General features: G+C 48.0%; 1 protein-coding gene across 8 annotated transcripts in view; it reads right to left on the minus strand.

Moving 5' to 3' along the window:
- LOC144732126 (ankyrin-2-like) overlaps positions 1 to 13,827 on the minus strand; it is a 252,711-nt gene that overhangs the window by 35,741 nt on the left and 203,143 nt on the right. For 6 of the 8 annotated variants that reach the window (XM_078613425.1, XM_078613423.1, XM_078613422.1 and 3 more), the window contains 11 exons: positions 13,418 to 13,523; positions 13,024 to 13,142; positions 12,031 to 12,255; positions 9,458 to 9,612; positions 8,480 to 8,691; positions 7,007 to 7,208; positions 6,356 to 6,452; positions 5,659 to 5,887; positions 2,983 to 3,108; positions 2,617 to 2,739; positions 1,229 to 1,261 (listed from right to left, as the gene is read on the minus strand). In XM_078613425.1, the coding sequence (XP_078469551.1) occupies positions 1,229 to 1,261; positions 2,617 to 2,739; positions 2,983 to 3,108; positions 5,659 to 5,887; positions 6,356 to 6,452; positions 7,007 to 7,208; positions 8,480 to 8,691; positions 9,458 to 9,612; positions 12,031 to 12,255; positions 13,024 to 13,142; positions 13,418 to 13,523 (1,627 nt within the window). The remainder of the gene's footprint in view (positions 1 to 1,228; positions 1,262 to 2,616; positions 2,740 to 2,982; positions 3,109 to 5,658; positions 5,888 to 6,355; positions 6,453 to 7,006; positions 7,209 to 8,479; positions 8,692 to 9,457; positions 9,613 to 12,030; positions 12,256 to 13,023; positions 13,143 to 13,417; positions 13,524 to 13,827) is intronic. The other 2 variants (XM_078613424.1, XM_078613419.1) reach the window with 1 other exon arrangement.

A 13,827-nucleotide genomic window follows, 5' to 3' on the forward strand; every position in this document is an offset into this window, starting at 1 on the left:
CAGCAGCTTGGTAATGGGAAATGCAATTGTTTGGTCATTATGTGAAAATGTAGAAATCTGGTCACAGTCACAGGTTGTCCAATTCAAGTTTTAGTTTTAGACATCGTCCATTGTACATTTTCGAAATTTGTAAAATCTATAGGAAATATGTACGAATATTTTACACGTAAGCTTTCGCAACCAATTTTATCCGTAACGTTTTTTGTTTTAGATCGCATACATCTTTGGGAATCCACATCAATGAGCTGGTAATAGAGGCCCATTTGGGACGATTTTTAGGCCCAAGAATTGGTCATGTACATACATAATGTGCATTATGTTTGTTGATTAACTGCGAATAACCCAACTAACAGATATCCATTGTAATTTATATGGACTACATCAACCCCCCTCTGGCCTTCATCTAATTGGCTCAAGTGACAACATCACGTTTATGTTTAAGACAGGAGGATTTATCCATAATTCTGGCTGTCGCCTGATAAGGCTGGTTGTAATTACCGGCGAAACGTCATACTCGAATTATAAATGTTGTGGGTTTATTCTCCAACACACCGGTGTGCTGAACTAGTAACGAATTGGCACGTTTGGTTACGTGACAAACCTTAAACATTGGCTCTGTCGAGTGGTGGCGGGTTTAACAACACATTTATAATAACGCAATTTAACCCCAAACAAACCTATGGCTATACGAGTGTTTTTGTAAGGCCATACATCCTACTCATTAACAGAATAAAAATTCTAAACAAGCTGCACTTGACGGATTTTATCCAATTACAGGCAGTCGTTATCAGAACGCTACTGTCATGCATTTAATCGGAGTAAATGACACCAAGTATAGTGGCTCTTAAATAGCAACAATGCCGTATTGTAAAACGTCGAGTTATTCAAGATTATAGTAATCCAAAAGTGTAATCCAAATGTATTCCAAGTTATTTCTCCCACTGGTGCCAAACGTTCTCTGAATGTGTCCTGAATCTGATTCAAACACAACACTTGCACACCTCCTAACAAGCAGGGTTTAAATTCAGCTGGGTCCATCTGGGTTTTCTGGCGACTGCTAAAATATTTACAGACCCAGCCAAACCACATCCAGCACACCCCGAGTTAAGGATGCTCGAGCACTCCAATCTACCAGCAACCTACAAAATATATCTACACTTGGCACACTAAATCCAGCATACGTGTCAGTATCACTGTGGTTACTCAAGAAAAGATCCTGCTATGTTACCTCTTCCTCTGGCTCTGGGTCCGAGTCAGTTTCCTGAAGTCCGTGTCGGCAGGGGTTTGGGTGACGGGGACAGGGTGGGTGGAGTTGAGGAGCGAGGAATACACGGAGGAAAGCTCACTGTGCAGCAGTCACCAGTTACAGAACCCCTACACACAGGCCTCACCGACAAGGCCTCGAGGCAAGTGAGATGATGGTGCGGGCGAATGGCTACACGACAAAAACCGTATTCAATGTTTGCTTCCGGTAACCTGACGCTTACTTGCTCAGACGATCTCTCATCGTCAAATATTAACGATCGTTACAGTTACACGATGAGACCTCCTTTACCAGTGGCAAAATATAGTAGTAGGTTTTTACCCTTTAAACTGGTACAAAACAGACACCTTTATACAAGGCATCATGTTTGCAATAACCACAACACAAGCAGTCAAAATGCAAACAAAAAGAAACAAACCTGATAATGATAATAATATGCACTGTCCTTGAAGTTGATTGGTCCACACCCGAGACAGCTTTCCTTAGAGCCTAGTCTCCATTGGTGTTTCTTTTTGTTTGCATTTTGACTGCTTGTGTTGTGGTTATTGCCAACATGATGCCTTGTATAAAGCTGTCAGTTTTGTACCAGTTTAAAGGGTAAAAACCTACTACTAGATCGTTACAGTCTCGTCGTGCCCACCATTGTGACGCAGGTTTCAGATGAGGGCGGTCTTTAGGTTGCGAGCTTCATATTTTGTACAGCACTGCACCACACATCTTTTCATTTATGAGTCTGAAATCAAACTGCAGGCCTCGGGATATGTTTAAGTGGCTCAGGGATCAGAGCAACAAGCCTGCACCGCTGAATTCCAGGGCTTGAATCTGGGTTTCAATCACCAGCGATTAAACCATATTTTCAATAACGGCACAAACCCATCATTGTTATATTGAAAACTAATTTGTTTAGAACTGCTTTTTGTCTTTAGTTTGTCCTTCCCCCGCACCTCTGATAGCACAGTTGGCTACCTACGGTGCGGAAGACATTGTACATACGTTTTAAATCTGGTTTTCACTTAATTTGGCTAAACTCCAGCTCTCCGCAGGACAAATAAAAGGTGTGCCCCTAGTGCGGACAAAGAAGATCTCGAGTGACATCGGAAGCAGTTCTGCGATGTCACTCTCTCACACAGGCTGGTGCTGCACCAATAGGTGTGGGAGCTCCAAGTGGACACTATACCAATTTGATGTAACACCAACAGCACAATTGTGAAAACCTACAATTTAAAGTGACAAAAAATAATCGCTAAAATCATTTTTTTATTCTCAGAGCCAAGTGTTACGACGAACAACCATTTTCACAATGCGATGATTTTTTTTCTTAAGCTCCGTACATTGAACAGACGGACACGCACCTTCTTGTACGGTGGCAGCGTGATGTTGAGGTTGCACACGGCCGCCTGTGGGAGGCCCCGTGCCGTCTTGGCGTCCTTCATGAAGCAGAGGCGTCCGCAAGCCTCCTGGTTGCTGTCTCGTACCTGGTCGCGGGCAAGCATCCATTCAAGCAGCACTGACTCGTAACAACAACGACCAAGGTGTGCGCAGCCTTGCAGTCACTTGGTACCACCGCTGCTGCTGCCAGAAGAGCTTCCACAAGAGGGAGCTCGCATCAGAGTATTACTCGTATCACTTTGTATGTGCATATGCCATTCCGTAAGCTGATGTCTTGTAGCCAGGCTGGCGATTCAGTGTGTGTTGGTGCCTGGGCCCCAGTGTTGCACCTTGACCATGAAGGGCAGCCTGTTCTCGCGGAACGCGTAGAAGGAGAGGGCGTGCTGCTGCCCGGCCTTGGTGAGAGGGACCAGGTTGCCGAAGCACTCCACGTAGATGGGTTTACCCTCCAGCACCTACAAACAAAAAAACATTCATGCGTGCCGACACAGACGAAAGCAAATGTCGTTGGCCGTTCGGCGGTGATGTCACCACAACGTTTGTGCCAGGCTGCGCACTGTGAAGTGCCGAAGATTTGCAGGAGGACATGGGACTGGACCAAATTATGAGTTGACCGACTGAGATGACAGGAAGATGCACTGCTTTTACACCCCGCTGCACAAACTTCGAGTGCTCTGCACATTACACTATGAGATCTCTTTTACTAGTGGCAAAATATATTAGTAGGTTTTTACCCTTTTAAACTGGTACAAAACTGACACCTTTATTCAAGGCATCATGTTTGCAATAACCACAACACAAGTAGTCAAAAAAGCAAACAAAAAGAATCAACTCTGATAATGATATGCACTGTCCTTGAAGTTGATTGGTCCACACCCGAGACGGCTTTCTTTAGAGCCTAGTCCCCATTGGTGTTGGACCAGATGACACCAGAAGGCGTACAACTCAAACACAGTGCAATATCAGAGTCTTGAGAGCTCGGGGTAAGCATTTACACTATGAGATCTCTTTTACCAGCGGTAAAATATAGTAGTAGGTTTTTACCCTTTTAAACTGGTACAAAACTGACACCTTTATTCAAGGCACCATGTTTGCAATAACCACAACACAAGCAGTCAAAAAAGCAAACAAAAAGAAGCAACTCTGATAATGATAATAATATGCACTGTCCTTGAAGATGATTGGTCCACACCCGAGACGGCTTTCTTTAGAGCCTTGAATAAAGGTGTCAGTTTTGTACCAGTTTAAAAGGGTAAAAACGTACTACTATATTTTGCCACTGGTAAAAGAGATCTCATAGTGTAAATGCTTACCCCGAGCTCTCAATACTCTGATATTGCACTGTGTTCGAGTTGTATGCCTTCTGGTGTCATCTGGTCCAACACCAATGGGGACTAGGCTCTAAAGAAAGCCGTCTGGGGTGTGAACCAATCAACTTCAAGGACAGTGCATATTATTATCATTATCAGAGTTGCTTCTTTTTGTTTGCTTTTTTGACTACTTGTGTTGTGGTTATTGCAAACATGATGCCTTGAATAAAGGTGTCAGTTTTGTACCAGTTTAAAAGGGTAAAAACCTACTATTATGCTCTGCACATTGTTGAGAATATCGCTCCTCCGACATCAAAAGTTTCTGGAGGGCGATTGTCCCCAACTTACCAGTAGCGTCCTTCGCGAGCCTCCTCCACAGAGATTGATCTTGACACCACAGGTACCAATCATTGGGAAAGTCCACTGCACTCTAAATCCTTCCATAGCACATCAGCCCATCTCTTCTCTATCCTGTGCTGCGCTCATGTCGCTGCTGATAACGAGTCAGACAGAAGCTCCCTTGGCATGCACGCTGCCAATGCAACCTTCCCTGCTCGAGAATCTCAGATAGGTCGAAATTCAGATCTTTCAAGAATTTGTGAGCTCATCTTCTTGGTTCTTTCGGTAAAGTCACGTAGAAGGGAAATATTTAAAGAATAAAAATAAAACATAATAAAATAATTCTCACGACGTTTCGGCCACAACGCAAGCAGCCGTCTTCAGGTGGAAATGGTAGCACCTATGAAGGCAAGCAGCCGTCTTCAGGTGGAAATGCCACCTGAAGACGGCTGCTTGCGTTGTGGCCAAAACGTCGTGAGAATTATTTAATTATGTTTTTTTTTTTCCCCTTCTTTTTTTCCTTTTTCCTTCTACGTGACTTTACCGAAAGAACCAAGAAGATGAATCCCTGCAGTCACGAAAGCTTTAAATTGAAAATTTGTGAGTTCCTTGCCCAATCCATCCTGGTTAAACCCTCGTTAAACCCAGGATTGACCATGGACAGGTCAGCCTGAATATTTTGGGCTGCCACAGGTTTCCCCATTAAAAAAAGAGGTTCCACATTTCGTAAACAAAGGGAAGGAAGGCCGTGATTATGGCCAAGGAAGACCTGGAGCTTTGTGTGGAGCGGCAGGCCAGTGTTCAGCAGTGTTACGTGCCATGGTGGCGAGATGTTAACTACCTCGCCTGATGTACAGGAGGTCCTGGATTCGATCATGACCCTGACACCTGTATATTTGGAGTTTGCGTGTCTCTCTCCCCATGTTGGTGTGGAGTTTTCTCCGCGCCCTCCGGATTTTCCCTCCACATTTAAAAACATGCCTTTAGAAGTATTTGGCTGCTATAAATTTCCACACGATGAGCCACTTCGTTGACCTATCATTTGTGGCCAGGTCACTTTTGAAAGTAGCTACCAAGCTCAGTGGGCCTTACCTGGTAAAATAATGCCTAGGACGTGTCATTCAGACTCTGTCTTATCGACAGACCTGTTCTTCACCTGAGGACGGCTGCTTGCGTTGTGGCCGAAACGTCGTGAGAATTATTTTATTATGTTTTATTTTTATTATTTTATTACTTCCCTTCTACGTGACTTTACCGAAAGAACCAAGAAGATGAATCCCTGCAGTCACGGATACTTTAAATCGAAATTTAAAATAAAAATAGTTTATAGTAAAAAAAAATTATAGTTTTACGCACCTCAACATCGCGGCTGCGCGCCATCTCGCTGAAGTTCTCCTGTTGCTCCAGAGTCTTGTCCACTTTGTCGTCCGTCATGCAGAAGCAGCGCAGCCGTGCCTCCACGGGGTCGTGCGTCTTGGCGAACACCACAAACTTGGCCATGTACGGCACGCACACAAGCTCGCGGTACATCTGCGTCGTGAAGTTCACCGCCTCGTGCGTCTGCCGGCAGTCGATGAGCCAGAACCTGTCGGACACACGTGCACAGTCGTGCGCACGCGTGCACGCACGCACGTACACATTCGCGTGTGGTCACGTGTACAATTAAAACATGCACACAAGACAAAGATCCTCCATACAGCCTTAATACACTGTTGGGACAAGTGCTGTTAGCTAGTAGCACCTATGAAGGCTGCCACGGCACACCAGGGGGTGGGTGACCAGCACCACACCTGGCTGCATTTGTCTCCCTAGTGGTGATGTTTACACATCGCATCAGCTACTCATTTGAGGCCGAGTTGACCTAGGAGAGGCCCAGGACCGGTTCAGATAATCGTCACTGGTGTTGGCCGTGAGCAGGAATCGAACTTGGGTCACCAGGGTTCGTAGCGCAGCGCAGCGCTAACCGCTCCACAACATCCACACACATCCAATGACAACTCCAGAAGGGACCAAGTCAGTCGGTGCCTCTCCTGGTTCAGTCTGAGCAACTTACCTGGCAGAAACGTTGGTGGTGAAGGAGACGCACTGCTTGGTGAAGGTGAGCGGCGTGGTCCCTGTGATGTCTTCCCACTGCGCGGGTGCCGTGCCACCTGTGAGCGTCAGCAATGTCGGCATTATCTCCACGACGGGTTGTGCAAGTTCATAGAAAGTATTTAAGGATGCCCGTGCATCGCCCTGTTTCGACAATGGTGATGGTATTTTTAATCCTGATTTGTTGACAGGGGGAACTGTTTTTTGTGTTAAATTTGTTATCCTTTGCCCGTAACCTTCGATTTAGCACGGTTGGCTACGTACGGTTTTAAGGAAGTTCAACATACCTATTTTGAAAGTCTTAAAACACAGATGTGAAGATGATGACTTTATAACGATGGATATGGTAATATTGATGATAATATTGATCAAAATGGCAATGATGACATTGATAGTTGTTATATTGATAACGAAAGGCAATGATGGTAACATCGATGACAAGGATATTGATATTGACAAGCATGGTGATATTCGTTTTAACGATAATGACGTTGATCATGTTGGTAATGATGACGTTAATTATAACTGACGATACTGATTACGATGGCGATGATGGCGATGAGCAGGATGACGACGATTCCAGCAAAGCATGGCGAGAGCACCCGTTGCGCACCTGTGATGCTGCACAAGAGGCGCAGCGTGGGCATCTCTCCTCCCGCGGTGCCCAAGCCGTCGCTGGCGGAGCGTGGCACGGGGATCGTCATGGTGATGGGCTTGTGGAACTTGCGTCGGCGCGGCTCCAGCGTCACGATGGGACTGAACGCCGCCTTGTTCCCCAGCACCTTCTGGACCAGCGCCTCGGGGATCGGCTGCGACTGCACGCGCACAAGCGAGCGAAGAGCGCGTGAGGACCGAGAAGCTGAAGCTAAATGTAAAGGTGCAGCCCTGCAGCAATTCGCTAATGCTACTGCTGGCGTATGGACCTCGCCTAAAGAGATGGAGGCCCTCTCGATTGTATTTGGCCTACTCCGCCACGCTGGCCAGCTGTCTTGGACGAGTTGGGAATGCTCACATTTCACCAGGCGCAACCTGCCGATCGGCTAACGATGATCTACCCCGACATTGTATTCGACTGCCCCATCAACAGAGAGAAGAAGATGACCATTGGATACTCTTTGGTTCTTTCGGGGAAGTCACGTAGGTGAAGAAAAAAAAAGTCATTTTCATTTTTATTTTATTTTTATTATTCTTTTTATTTTCACCGACGTGACTTTCCCGAAAGAACCAAAGAGCATGGATCCTTGCAGTTAAGACAACTTCAAATCTAGAATGACCGTTGGATTGCAAGTCCAAAGTGCCGACCGTTACACTATAGCAGCATGTACGTTTGAACTTCTTTTGCACTGAATGTAGCCAGCCACGCTCATCGAAGGTGCAGATTGAAGCTCAGTGGTGCTGTGTAAAGTACAGTGAGCCTCGACCTAATAAGGGCGCACTCCAAGTAAAAAAAATTAAGCATTTCAGAGCCGACTTGTTATCTGCGCCTCCACTTTGCGAAGACCCAGCAACATTGGGGGTAGTCCTGGACTCGATAGGGCGACGAGGTGACAACCCACAGAGCGAGAGCGTGGAGAGCCCGGGCCAGCGTTCTTTACGGAAGCATCTCCGACTGATGCTCCTGCTGTTGTGGAGTGACTCATGCAGCCAGCTATGGCTGCAGGGTTTTTGGTAGTACATGTTGTTTATGTAATTTTTTGTGAAAATTCCGTCACAGTTCCTATGATCACTGTTTCATTGCTTTATTTTGGTGATTTCGAAAAGTTTACTGGTTTGGCCACGTTTGTTTGTTGTAGTATGGAGTAAGACTGATGGCCTTAATCTAAGTTGTCTTGTGGTTGTTGTTGTTCTTTGACTTGCATCCCACTGGGATTTTTGCACACAGCATTGGTGTACGGTGTTTTTTCTGCAATATTTTGCCGTCTTTTCTTGGATTTTCTGTTTGCACTTAGTCACATATTCACTTTAAGATGTTTTCTTGTTCATGTTTTTGTTTGTTGTTTGTTGCGGTTGCACCCGATTCAAGAGCCGAATGGCTCACAGGGCTACACCCAATCAATGAACTTGAACTCGACCTGCGACCTCTCACCTGCAGGCCGACCTTGATGCGCTTGGTGAGGGAGCCCTCGGGGAAGACGGCCTGCACCTGGGGCGTGATGGTGCTGCTCAGGACGCCGCCCTCGGGCCCCACGAGGCTGCTCTCCTGGCGCACGCGCGACACCACCGCAAAGTACTGCGGGAAGTCGCGCGTCACGATGCGGCAGATGCGCTTGCGCTCCAGCTCGTCGGCCGTGTCCAGCTCTGAGCGGAGCATGGGGAGACCGGGCGTGAGGACCGTATCAAACAAATATATATTTTTTAAACCAAGTAAGGGCCACAGAGCTATATCGCTCCTTTTTCAGAAGCGACCTGGCTCTCCCAAATGATAGCTCAACGAAGTGGCTTATCGTGTGGAAATGTTCGCAGCCAAATAATCTAAACGCGTGATGTTGATTGTAAATGTGAAGGAAAAAAACGGAGGATCCCGAGAAAAATTCACCTAGATTACAAAGATTCATACTCTTAGTTTTTTCGGTAAAGTCACGTAGGTAAAAAATGTAATTAAAATTAATACAAATAAATTTTTTATTAATTTTATAAAAAAATAAATTTACCTACGTGACTTTACCGAAAAAACTAAGAGTATGAATCCTTGCAGTCACGAAAGCTTCAAATCTAGAAATAGATTACAAAGACTACAATACACACGCATCTGTATACAGCCAGAGACACCTACAAAAACAAACACCTCCCCTATAGCCATACAGACTGTTGGGGGCAAGTGCTGTTAGCGAGCAGCTATGAAGGCTGGCCAGCACCACACCCCACCGCCTTTGTCTCCCCAGTGGCGACGTTTACACATCACACCAGGTATTCGTTCGAGGCCGAGTAGACCTTGGGGAGGCACACGGCGCGTTAAGATAATCGCCACCGGTGCAGGTTGAGTGTAATTCACGCAGGGTTCGCCAGGTTCCTAGTGCAGCGCGCTAACCACGCACGCTACCGCTGCCCGCACGCAATTCCGCACCCTCGTCCATGCCGTTGATGATCTGGTTGAGCTCCTCCTCGGAGCACTCCGACTGGTGCTCGCGCCACGTCTCTCCGTTCTCGCTGCGCAGCACCACCAGCTCGCGCTCCTTCCCACGCAGCGACGCAAAGTGAGGGATCTCCACAATCACCGGCCTGGGGGATCGGTGGGAGAACGGGGGGGGGGGGGGGGGGGGTTGCAGAGCAGCAGCGGTTATGGAGAGGAATGGGTGAGAAGAAGCCAAATCCCTACCCGGATGCAGCCCAACCAGGAGATTTACTGTAATAATCCAAATCCATAATCGCATCTACTTCTGTCAACAACCTACTTTCTGTACTGCTTGTTTTTAAAGACACACATTAGTTAACATGCAGCAGCAGCATCGCTACCAGAACGTACAACTTCCCAGAACATGTAAACATAAAAAAAACGCTTTCTTTACTTCATGTTTATTTTATTTACCAAGTGTATTTTTTACAGTAGCTGGCCTGGGGATACCTGGTGGGTCTCTACGGTAAATTTAAACTCCTGTTAATTGGCACTTGCCTAATAATATCCCAGTCAAGACAACTAATGCACGTATAGTCCCTGCCCCCTGCCCAGTAATGAGAAATACTCCTCTCCTTCCCACGACATGTCCCTTTGTGTATCTTGCAGGTGATGACTTCTACTAGCAACACCGATGAGGTAAGGGGATGTGGGGGAAAGGATGACGTATGAGTGTTGAACTTCTTTCGCACCGTACGTAGTCAACCATGCTAATCAGAGGCGCGGGGAAAGACAAACTAAACACAAAAAGCAGTTCTAAAGAAATTCGTTTTCAATCTCGACTTAAAAGTGCATAGCTCCAGTGCCTTCCTAACATCTGCAGAGCGTTCCAAACGATCGCAGAAGCACATGTGAATCCGATAGCTAGCAGAAAACCGCTGCTGCAAGGATGACCCGAGTTCGCGTGATGGTTTACGCTCCTTGGCGAGACCAGCGAGGTATCGTGTTGTGATGTTCGCGGGAGGAAGGGGGGGGGTCAGTGGGAATGGGTCTCCTACCCGAGGAAGCTGGTGCCGGGTGGGCCCAGTTGCAGGATTCGACTAACAAGGCTCTCCCCGTCATTGAGCGGGGGAGGGGTGTTAGGCAAGTGCAGTTTACTGAGCACAGCCCAAGTGCCCCCCCCCCGCCGCACGCGTGCAGTGGGAGACAAAAAGAAGACGGCGGGGTAGGTGGACACAGGGAGAGAGGAGAGACAGAGGGGGGCGGAGAGAGGGTGAGAACAAAGGGTGGAGGAGAGGCGTTGAAGGGGAAAGAGGCAAGGGTCATAGGAAAGGAGGTAGGAGGCAGACGACGAGTGGGGTATAGGCAGAGAAAGGTGGAGATGTTGGGAAGGTAGAGGAATGGTATAGATGGGTGGGGAGTAGAGATTAAAACATAGCGGGGAGGGAGACAGACATGGAAGACGAGGGACGGGGGAGAAGATGAGATGGAGAGAGATCAGCAAGGATGGGGAGAAGGAAAGAGATGCAAAGGTACAGGGTGGGACATCGATGGAGAGGTCGATAGGGAAGGAATTGTATAGGTGAGGGTAGAGGGAAGACGAAAGTGGGAGAGAAAATAGTAAAGGTGGGTGGAGAAGAAAGTAGAGATTCAAACACAGGTGGAGGGAGAAGGACAGGCACGTGGGGAATAAAAATAAAAAGAGACACCGTGATCCAACATCCGTTTGTTAGCACATGACACAGGAGAGAAATGTTAGAAAGGTTCACACTTTGCTCTAAAGCCACGGAAGCATTTGAAAGCGTTGAGTAGCGAAATGCGGAAATTAGACAGGCAGCAGGCTCTATGTGAAAATTGTATAGGATGGTCAAGAAGCAATTTTACCAGATCTGAGTTATTAAAACCTCCACCAATGGATAAAATACAAATTAATAATTTTTGAAGTATCTACATTTAGTGGGTACACAGGCAAACTAAATCAGAGTTTAATAACAAATAAGTATTCAATAATCGGCAGCCTGAAAAATATATAGTTTCAACATTAATTTCCAGCCACGTAAAACAAGACCTGACCCTCTATAAGACACAACAAACCCATCTATAATCTTAGCATCCCACAATGCACCATGGTGGTGAGGTGTTAAATACCTCGCCTGGTGTACAGGAGGTTGTGGGTTCGATTCTGACCGACGCCTATGTATTTGGAGTTTGCGTGTCTCTGTCCCGTGGTCGTGTGTGTTTTTCTCGGGGTCCTCTGGTTTTTCTCTCCACATTTAGAATCAACGTGTGCTGAGATTATTTGGCTGCTATATACTCTTAGGTTTTTTCGGTAAAGGCACGTATGTAAATAAATAAATAATAAAGTTCATAATCGAATTAATATTAAAATTTTGCCTGCTACTATAAATGTCCACATGATGATAAACCACTTCGTTGAGCTTTTATTTGTGGCCAGGCTGCTGCTGTGGGCATTAACCTGGTAAAATAGAAAGTTTAGTTTAGTCATGCAAAAACAAAGCTCAGATCTGGCAGCGCGAGCCCGAGACGGGAGGCGGCAGGGCTTGGCACGCAGTGGCGTCACTCACCCGAGGAACTGCCCTCCAGACGGGCCGACCTCGACCACGCGACTCGCCAGGCCCTCGCCCTCCAGCACGGGCGGCAGCGCGGCCAGCCGGTGGCGCTTGACGAGACGGCAGGTGACGCGCGTGGGAGCCATGCACTTGCGCGGCGGGATGACGATGCGAAGGCCGTGGTGGCGGCAACCACGCATCGACCCTCCTCGCGCGTCCACCATGAAGCTCACCAAGAAGCTGCGGGCCGGTCGCGTTTGTGTTATCGTCGATATCATCGTTGTATTCACAGCTTGTTCTAGACTTGACATGAGGTGCGATATCTATAAATGACGCTATTTTATCCACCGCTGGATGAAGGCTTCACTAAGCCGTCGCTATCTTTCATGGTATGGTGATGCAATGATTCATCTAGCTCTTGCATGCAAGCCGGATTTCATCATACACGCTCTGTGATCGATGTCCTCTTAGGCACACTCGGTAGTTAAGTCTCTCCCACCCGACATCATCCCTTCTAGCTTAGGCTAGAACCCGGTCTCTCCATCGTTTTCCCAAGCATTCATTTGCGCGTGCTTCTTTATGTAATTCCAGATTTTGTTTGACTTTCTTTGTCGACGGCTACGTTTCTGATCCATGTCACAGCAGGTGATAGACACCGATTTAAGACGTTCTTCCCAAGGTGCCCCAAACTCATTATCATTCATCTGGCATTCTATTTATTAATTAAATTATTTATGGAACTCCTGCTACTCTTGTCGTGTACCTCTGATAGATATCTTCTACTGTTTGATTCCTCAACACGGGTAACATTTATGGCGTGCGACATCTTAACTGGCACCGGGCAACTCCCCTTCATCAACATGCACTGCCCAGCGTGTTGATGTACAGTGAATAAATCGCCCAAGCCAACACGGCAGTGGGGCGGGAGGCCCTGCATCATTATTACGATGATACGTGTGGGCGCGTGCGTGTGGTATGCGTTGGGCTCCGAGGAACAACGTGACCCACCCGGAGTGGATGGGGCTGGACGACAACGCCACGTTGTCCAGGATTTCGACGGGTGCCCAACTGGTGGGCATCCCTCCCACGCCTTTTTCCTCCTCCTCCTCCTCCTTGGGTGCGGCCAACTAGACGAAGCGGCACAGCGCATGTCCCGAGTCGGCGAGGCCGCTCGACCCGACCTCCCGCTCTCGTCACGGTGCGGCGACACCGTTCGTCTCCGCAAACCACTACCCCCCCACCCCCCAACGCTGTCCACCCCGCTCCCCCGCACGCTCCCCCGCACGCTCCCCCGCACGCTCCCCCGCACGCTCCCCCGCACGCTCCCCCGCACGCTCCCCCGCACGCTCCCCCGCACGCTCCCCCGCACGCTCCCCCGCACGTTCCCCCGCACGCTCCTCACCTGGGTGATGGTGGCGGCTGCGGTGAACTCTTCGATGAGCGTGGCCTCGCGCGAGTAGGGGCCCCGTCCGAGCGAGTACGACCTGTCGGAACTGAACGAGCGGAGGCTGAGCGGTTTGTATTTTTGTGCGTGTGACCGCCCGTCCACCGACACCGGCCGGGAGGAAAAATAAATTAAACCCATAAAGCAAGTGAGTGTTGGTCACCATTGTGGGGATGGATGGAGCGGATTCCAGGAGTGGAGGAGCAAAGGTTTTTTTTATCCATGGGTCAGGGTAGAGAAATGGAGACATGGGATGGAGATGAGAGAGGGGATGTTGTCACGGTAACCGGGATGAGGATGGAGGGTGCGGGAAGGACCAGGTTTCCGTGGTGGGCCGGGGCGAGGGATGTGAGGACAGGGGTCGTTTC

This window comes from Lampetra planeri, chromosome 41 (assembly GCF_965212315.1).
Source record: "Lampetra planeri chromosome 41, kcLamPlan1.2.h2, whole genome shotgun sequence".
Taxonomy (NCBI): Eukaryota; Metazoa; Chordata; class Hyperoartia; order Petromyzontiformes; family Petromyzontidae; genus Lampetra; species Lampetra planeri.